Source organism: Stegostoma tigrinum, chromosome 29, assembly GCF_030684315.1.
Source record: "Stegostoma tigrinum isolate sSteTig4 chromosome 29, sSteTig4.hap1, whole genome shotgun sequence".
NCBI lineage: Eukaryota > Metazoa > Chordata > Chondrichthyes > Orectolobiformes > Stegostomatidae > Stegostoma > Stegostoma tigrinum.
The window spans coordinates 709,294-718,511 of NC_081382.1; the positions used below are offsets into that span (position 1 = coordinate 709,294).

At 39.7% G+C, this 9,218-nt stretch overlaps 1 protein-coding gene across 1 annotated transcript; it reads left to right on the plus strand.

Annotated features, from left to right (window-relative positions):
* The first annotated feature begins 492 nt into the window (after positions 1–492).
* Positions 493–6,724, plus strand: LOC125465233 (probable G-protein coupled receptor 139). Its single transcript, XM_048558503.2, has 2 exons — positions 493–908; positions 5,796–6,724. Exons 1-2 carry the CDS (start codon positions 707–709, stop codon positions 6,698–6,700), a joined length of 1,107 nt encoding a protein of 368 aa, XP_048414460.1. The 5' UTR covers positions 493–706; the 3' UTR covers positions 6,701–6,724.
* The last annotated feature ends 2,494 nt before the right edge of the window (positions 6,725–9,218 follow it).

A 9,218-nucleotide genomic window follows, 5' to 3' on the forward strand; every position in this document is an offset into this window, starting at 1 on the left:
GCTACTCTTTAGATATTACAGAAGGATGGAAATATTTTGTCTTTTCTGTGCTGACTACGTTTGGCCCTAAAAACCCTCAAAAATAATACATGGGCACATTAAATATTTTAGAGACAATGGGAACTGCAGATGCTGGAGCCTCCAAGATAACAAAGTGTGGGGCTGGATGAACAGAGCAGGCCGAGCAGCATCTTAGGAGCACAAAAGCTGACATTTCGGGACGAGACCCTTCATTAGAAAAGGTTTACTGATGAAGGGTCTAGGCCCGAAACGTCAGGTTTTGTGCTCCTAAGATGCTGCTTAGCCTGCTGTGCTCATCCAGCCCCACACTTTGTTATCTTACATTAAATATTTTACTTTGGTCTGGACTGGATTAGAAGGGGTTAAGAGGATCTGTTTGTTCAGCAGATGAAATTAACAAACATCTCTAAGGATCCCAACTCCTCACTAGAGGTTTCTACGTATCAATTAGTTGGAGGGCTGATTACATTTTGTTATCACATAGTGTAAGTGAGCGTGTCAACTGCAACACTAGAAGGGATCTGCAGGTTTTGTGATCGCGAAGGTAGATAGGAATTTAGCAATTATTGGGAATGCTGTAATGGTTTGGAATGTGAGAAGAATAAGTTGGAAGTTTTTGACAATAGTTCACAAGCTGAAAACACCAGATTGGAATGTCACAACAGCCTTTCATGAAATCTGAACAATGGACCCAAATTTCACAGCGATGGGTCATGATGTGAAAACAGTACACTGGCATGTTGGGTCTATTGCCAGGAGATTTTCTTGGGAGCTTGACTACCTGTCCACACATTATGAGTTCCTGTCATTAGAAACTCGGATGTATTTGATACTTCGAATTTTTGAAATGGTTTACTATCCTATACTTGCTCTTGTTGGTGCTTCTGGTAAGAGCTTTTAAGTTGTTAGCTTTCTAGCTCAGTAATGCCCACATTTATTCTCCTTGTTACTGCTGTTTTTGGTAAGCCCAGCTTTAATTTTACAAACCGTTGCAAACTCTATTTGTTTCCTTCCTTTAGCTGTATCATTTCTGTTACTATCGGTAATGTATTTTTCGAATTCTGTACTTCAAGTGAAAATATTTAAATATTGGGTCCAAGGTAATCAACTCCTTTGACAATATTGGTTGCTTATTCATCAACAACATTCTCCTCTCCCATGGGAAATAGCTGGTAATGGACATAACATCAGTGTTTTGCAACTGAACTGATTTTCAGTGCCATATCTACTTTAGGATCAACTCCGCCTGCCATAATATCGCTTAACTATTGGTAATACTTCTAATTTTTCAGCTGCAACCTTGTATTTCCCTACTGCTCCAATTCCTGTTATTCTCCTGCCCTTTTCTCACAGTGCTGTACATGCTTTCCTCCTTTCAATATCTATCCAATTACTTTCTTCAGTGTTTTCTCTTCTGATTCTATCTCTGTTGTCCTGTCTATCTCGGATTCAGTTTTCTTCCTTCATATTTCTTTTGCACTTATTTTCTGTCCCTGTGCATACAATGAAGCAGTGTGATTGTGATCAGTCTCTCATTTTTATCTATGTCATTGCTGATAAGCAATGTATAATTATATCTCTGCCTCTTCTGTGACATACATCTCCATTTTTTTTCAGGCACAGTAATGTATCTGTATTTACCTTGATTTCTGACAATTCATTTAAATAAACTGCAAAAATAAAATGATTTTCTTGTTTTTCATGAATTTGATCAGTTACCTAAATCTGTTGTCCATCAAGTGAAAATAATGTTTAATTTCTATTGCATGTCAACCAGCTCTTTTGGATGTCACAGTAAATTGATCATATTTGCTATATCAAAGCCCACCATAATTTTGGAATTATCCATTCACTACACGTAACTGAAGATCCAAATCCCTTTTTACCATTCTCGTCAGTTTCTTCTGCTTTCTGATCAAATCATTTGCCTCCCTGTGAAATATCAGTCAGAACAACTGTACACAAAATGCATTTGAGTCTTAAAGAATTGTTAGAATTACTCGCAGGCTGTGTAAATCCATGCCCTTATTTGCTTCGCTTTCTGGTTATTTCTAGATGACTTTCTCAATGTCTGATATTATGCACACTAAATTTATGTGCCCCACAGGCTAGTCACTTGATTGACTGTTGTACTATTCAGTTTAAATTGCTCTGACTTAGGACATTTATACAAATGCATACTTTTATTTAAAAGAACACTTTGTCAATCCGTATGTTTTACTTTAACAGGGATAGCATTCCAAACATATACCAGTTTTTGCTTCTGATGGCTCCTCATGTTGCCAGTCATCCTTCAGCAATCAAATTAATCCCTTTTTTTTCTTGCTATCTGTTTATTTTTGTCACTGCAAACAGCTTCTATTTATGTTATTCTAACATACACAATCATAATAGGAACACTGAATCAGCAGTAGGCCATTCAACCTCTCGAAGCTGTTCTGCCATTAAATGGGGTCATGTTTGATCTGGATAATTTGAAAGTTCATTCAGCTCTACTCTGTTCCAAGTTATTTCACTGCCAAGAGTGCAATTTCATGAGCCAAAAGATGTAACTGAAGCCTTTCTTCCCCAGAACTGCTCTCTCAAATCTTAGCTGTACTCTCTTCAAGATCATCACTTTCTTCCTGGAATATGTTGTCTATATTGGAAAAACATGTCAACTATAGGTTTTAATATTTACTTTTTAATAGGAATGAAATTTCACAATTTCCTATTTATTTTTGTATTGCATGTACAGCTTTATGTTTGAGTAAGGGCTTTGTGAGCCTCAAACTGTTTAGTGTTGAATTTAACTGTCTCAGGGCCAGCATCTTCTCAATATTCCCTTAAAGTACATTCTCATTTTCTCCAAATTTCTGCACTGACACATTTTTCAGAAATTACACAGTGGTAGCCTGGCCCCTGATATACAAACCAATAGTGTGCATTGAAAATAGCTGTGAGCCTGGGAAAAGCCCACAAAAGAAAACTCAAAAATCTGTTCATATTCTCTTCCAAAGTTACTATTGTGCCAAATTATTAAACAATTCAAAATATTCATTTAAGAAATAGAAAGCCATGCTCCACTTCTATTGCCTGTTAAAGTGGCTATTGAACTTTTAGTTCACAACAGAAGCCATCTCTAGTTAAATGCCCTGAATTAGGTACATTGATTCTTTTCATTACTGGAATAATCCACAATGTTAAACATTTCACCAGAAAATCTATGAACCTTCTCATCCCCTCCCGATCTTGTGGTGAGAATTGTGATCATTTCATTCCTTGGTTGTGCACTGTTGCCATGCATAGCGCACGTTTTAGAAATGTTTGAGCTCTGGTCTGCCAGTGACAGGTCAGGGAACCTCTTACAAACAGCCCAACCTTTAATGTTCTATCATGCCCTTTGCTCCAGTACTGCAGATATTCCAATCTGGTTATTATTATGTTGGTCAAATTAAGAATTATTTGATCTATTTTGTTGTGTTATGATTTCCAGCAGTACCAATAACATTATAAAATAAAATTGAATCATTATGAACTATTCTGCAATAATTGCAGGGCAAGGCTTTATGTTTTCAGGCCCAACTGCGAAGCGTACTAAAAATCAACATGCTTTTAACACCATTATTGTGGAAAACTTAGATTCACTCATTTAAGCAGCATACTTTTTTTAAAAAAGTCAGAAAATCCCAGGTCATAGTTATTCATTACTATATCCATTAATCAAACATTCAATTCTGTCAAAATTACTTTTTGACAGACACAGAGGCTTAGCGGTTAGCACTGCTGCCTCACAGATCTGGGAACAGGGTTTGATTCCACCCTTGGGCGACTATCTGTGTGCAGTTTGCCTGTTCTCCCGACGTTTGTGTCGGTTTCCTCTGGGTCTCCCAGTTTCTCCACACTGCGCAAAGGTGTTTAGCCTAGGTGGATTAGCTATGGGAAATGGAAGGCTACAGGGATAAGGTAGGAGGGTGTGTCTTGGTGGGATGCACTTTGAAGAGTCAATGTGGCCTCAATGGGCCTGTTTATACATTGCAGGAATTCTATGATTCTGTCTGCTGAGCTGCTTCTTGCTTCCTGGGGGTTTACATATGTTCTTTATTCTTTTTCTAGTAGCTACCACCACGCACTCACTCTCCACACCCCACAAGTCTTTGGGACTGGCTGGACTTGTAAGATGTTCAGTGGATGCTGGAAAGAAAATAAGATTTATGCAGTAGGTACATTGTCTAAATGAGTCCACAAACTTTCAGGCACTCTGCAGTGCTTACTGAACATAATCATGCCTCCTCCGCCATTACAGTTGAAGAATTGAGCTTCCTAGATTTGTGTCTGTAAAAAGGCTAACATTTCAAATAACCACTTCAGACATTCAGTTAAGCCGATATAAATCACTGTCACAAAGATAACAAATCAATGGGACCTTGTTGCAATGACAATGTAGCCAGGTTGAATGCTTTAAAATAATCATTATAATAGCATTAATTATTACCTTATTAAGTTAAATGTCATTGATAGAATTTGTAAGTCTCAGGATGTTATATCACTCCAAAGTTAATCATTCGCTTACAGTAATGGGGTATTACAACACAGAATACTCTCAATTACTGTGGAACATCAGCATTTACATGGACAACAATAATGTGCTAAACTTAACAGCAATTGATTGATCAATTGATATTCAAACACGAAATAAATAAAGTGAGGGCCAAATTAGAAAACATTAAGTTATCAACATAACAAAAGTATGGAGCTGGATGAACACAGCAGGCCAAACAGCATCTCAGGAGCACAAAAGCTGACGTTTCGGGCCTAGACCCTTCATCAGAGAGGGCTAGGCCCAAAACGTCATCTTTTGTGCTCCCGAGGTACTGCTTGGCCTGCTGTGTTCATCCAGCTCCACACTTTTGTTATCTTGGATTCTCCAGCATCTGCAGTTCTCATTATCATTAAGTAATCAACAATTTATGGACCAAAAGTATCTGTTCCAGCTCCTTTCCTATCATGATCTTGCGCTGAATTAGAATTCGGAGCATTCCTGCTTGTGGGATGTAGCTGAGTCCAACCCCTTGAAAGTCCTTGTTCACCGCTTCATTTCAAGTCCAGCATTTGGTTTCTGTCACAGATATGCCCCTTGGAACCTGGTAAATGTGAATATATAAATTGAGTAAATCATTTTTGATTACTTCAGGGTCATCATTTCCTGAATAGACTCACCCACATCAGGTGCTCACATACAATTCTGTCAAAAAAGCAACTGCGATAGGGTCAGAGCTAGGGTTGAAGATTGAATGATTGAAGGCATAATCTTGAAATAATATGCCTCCATTGCATGTTAAACTGAACGGCCACAAGAGGGAGCAGCTCACATCCAGTAACCCAAGGCCAGTGGGAAACGACAAGGAGAAGGAGTTTGTCTTGAATTGTCTAACACAACGGAGAAAACTAAACTCCGTTTCAATTCTCTCACTTGACGTATACCTCATTCTGTATTTTATTGTTAGACGCGAAGCTAAGCTTTTTATTTGGTCAAATGGAGCATTCTGACCAGTATTTATCTTTTATTAAATGTTCCAGTTAAGCTGTTTCATTTCAAATATTGTTTCGAATTCAATATTTTATTGACGTTCCCCATGATCCAGTGAATAGCTGGATCCAGCAAACAGCCATGCCTTAGGTACAATATTTTTGAAACATTCCTGGACAATGAGACACATTTGCAAATCTAAGTGATTCATTAGTAAAATTCGTATTATATCCTCTGTCTGATTGAGTTATTTTCTTCTTTGCAGCTAATTTACTAACAATTGTGATACTCTCTCAAGGAAAATGTGGTCTCTCCAAATGTCCCACACGCTACCTGGTGTCCATGGCAGTGGCAGATCTACTGGTCATTATCATTGACCTAATATTGAGGCACATTCCAATTGTTTATGATGAGCATTTTATATTCGTGAAGTCAATTCCTGTATGTAATATCCATGCAATTATACTGTTTGCAGTCACAGACTGTTCTGTCTGGTTCACTGTTGCCTTCACTTTTGATCGCTTTGTGGCCATTTGCTGCCAGAAACTGAAATGCAAATATTGCACTGAAAGTGTGGCATTTATGGTCCTGGGAACAGTGACTGTGCTGAGCTGTTTAAAGAACATTTTTTGGTTTTTCATATTTACGGTTGAATATTTACTGAGCAACTTTCCCTGGTTTTGTTTTGTAAGATGGGAATATTTGGAATCACCACTCTGGGCAACAATTGAGTTCTTTCATCACATTCTCACCCCTGGTGTCCCATTTGCATTGGTTTTGTTATTAAATGCTTTAACCATCAGGCATATTGTAGTTGCCAATAGAGCCAGGAAAAGACTTCGTAGTAACAGCAATGGCTCAAAACAGAAAGACTTGGAAATGAAGACTCGCAAGAAATCTATAATTTTGCTCTTTGTTATCTCAGCCAATTTCATAGTGCTGTGGGTCATGCTGCTGATATATTCTGTACTAGAAAGAATGCATTATTTGGGATATGAAGTAGTAATGCTACCAAATTTTACAAGAGAAATAGGATTTATTTTGCAACTGCTCAATTGCTGTACAAATACATGCATCTATGCCATGACACAAACCAAATTCAGGGAACAAATGAAGATTATTGTCAAATACCCTTTTTCTTCGATTGTCAAATTAAATGATGAAAAATAAATTTAAAAATCCTAAGATATTAAATCAATGATGCCTTGTGTTACGTTTGGCATAGCCATAATGTCCATCTGAGCAAGCAATACTCTGTTGTGTCTCTTTCTTTGCAATGAGACAAGCTGTTTAGTGAATGCCTCTGTATTAAATGATCTCTGTGTATATCACTGAAGATGGTCATATTGCAGATCAATGACAATTGTCACCAATGTATATCACACTAAAGGACTTACTGCACTGGGAACGACTCTCCAGTATTGACCAGCTGCAGCTGCTTTTGATTTAATTGAAAAATATTGATAGCCATGAGAGAGGGTTCTTGGGGCATAGTGGTAATAATTCTACCTTTGAGCCAGGAATCCTGAGCTCAATAGAGACAGAGGTAAAAGAGGTGGGGGAGTGACATTGCTAATCAGGGATGATATCACAGCTGCAGAAAGGAAGGTCGTGGAGGAGGGTTTCTCCACTGAGTCAGTGTGGGTGGAAATCAGAAACAGGAAAGGAGCAGTCACTTTATTAGGAGTTTTCTATCGAAGCCCCAATAGCAATAGAGACACTGAGGAACAGATTGGGAGACAGATTTTGGAAAGGTACAGAAGTAATGGGGTTGGTGTCATGGGTGACTTCAACTTCCCAAATATAGACCTGAACCTCCTAAGTGCAAACAGTTTGGATGGAGCTGATTCTGTCAGCTGTGTCCAGCAACGATTTCTGACTCAATATGTAGATTGGCCGACTGGAGGGGACGCCAACTTGGATTTGGTGCTTGGCAGGTGTCAGATCTCTCGTTGGGAGAACATTTTGGTGATGATCACACCCCCCCGACCATTATATAGTCATGGCGAGGGTTGAGAACAGATGGTGTGGGAAAGTATTTAATTGGGGGAGGCGGAATTACGATGCTATTAGGCAAGGTTTATGGAGCACCAATTCAGATCAGAAGAAGGAAGCTTACTGAAGGTTGAGGAAGCAAGGATCAAACAGGGCTCAAGAGGTCTACAGGGTAGCCAAGGAGGAACTGAAGAATGAACTTAGGAGAACTAGAAGGGAGTATGATAAAACCTTGGTGGGTAGGATCAAGGAAAGCCCCAAGGCGTTCTAAGCTTATGTGAGGAACAAGAGGATGGCAAGAGTGAGGGTACGGCCAATCATGGATAGTGGAGGGAACTTGTGCACAGAGTCAGAGGAGGTAGGGGAGATCCTTCATGAATATTTTGCTTCACTATTCGCCAGTGGGAGAGACCTTGATGTTTATGAGGTCAACATGAAACAGGCAGATATGCTCCGACAAGTTGATGCTGGAAGGAGGAAGTGCTGGAAAGTTTGAAAACATGAGGATAGATAAGTCCCCTGGGACAGATAGGATATATCTAAAGTTCCTACAGGAAGCAAGGGAAGAGATTTCTGCCCCTTTGGCAATGATCTTTGCATCCTTACTGTCCATTGGAGTAGTACCAGAAGATTGGAGGATGGCAAATGACATTCGCTTGTTCAAAAAAGTAAATAGGGATAATCCTGGAAAGTACAGTCCTGTCAGTCTTACTTCTGTGGTGGATAAAGTATTGGAGAAGATTCTAAGTGATAGTATTTATGATCATTTAGAAAAGGACAGTTTGATTAGAAATAGTCAGCATGCCTTTGTGAGGGGCTGGTCATGCCTCACAAACCTTATTGAATTCTCTGAGGATGCGACAAAACACATCGATGAAGGTAGAGCAGTGGATGTGGTGTATATAGATTTTAGCAAGGCATTTGATAAGGTTCCACATGGTAGGCTCATTCAGAAAGTAAGAAGGCATGGGATTCAGGAAAATATGGGGGTCTGTCTGGAAACAAAATGGGTTGTCCAATAGAAGACAGAGTGTGATAGTAGATGGAGCCCATTCAAGCTGGAGCTCAGTGACCAGTGGTGTTCACAGGGATCTGTTCTGTGACCTCAGCTCTTTGTGATCTTGAGAAATGACTTGGATAAGGAAGTAGAAGGGTGGATTAGTAGGTTTGCCGATGACACTAAGGTTGGTGGAGTTGTGGATAGCATGGAGTGCTGTTGTAGGTTACAACATTGACAGAAAACAGAGCTGGGCAAAGAAGTGGCAGATGGAATTCAACCGGTAGAAGTGTGAAGTGATTCACTTTGGAAGGCCGAACTTGAAAGCAGAATACAGGGCTATGGCAAGATACTCAGCAATGTGGAGGAATAGAATGATCTTGGGGTCCACGCCCAGAGATCCCTCAAAGTTGCTATCCGAGTTGATGGGTCTGTAAAGAAAGCATATGGTGTGTTGACTTTCTTTGACAGGGGAATTGCGTTTAAAAGCCGCGAGATTATGCTGCAGCTCTATAACACCCTGGTTCGACCACTGTTGGAATATTGTGTTCAGTTCTGGTCACGTCATTAGCGGAAAGATGTCGAAGCTTCAGGGAGGGTGCAGAGGAGATTTACCAGGATGCTGCCTGGACTGGAGGGCAGGTCTCATGAGGGAAGGCTGAGGGAGCTCGGGCTTTTTTCATTGGAGCGAAGAAG

Coding starts and splice junctions, on each gene's coding strand:
- LOC125465233 (XM_048558503.2), top strand. CDS start 707: ATGGACCCAAATTTCACAGCGATGGGTCATGATGTGAAAACAGTACAC. Junction 909..5,795: donor TGCTCTTGTTGGTGCTTCTG/GTAAGAGCTTTT, acceptor TCTTCTTTGCAG/CTAATTTACTAACAATTGTG.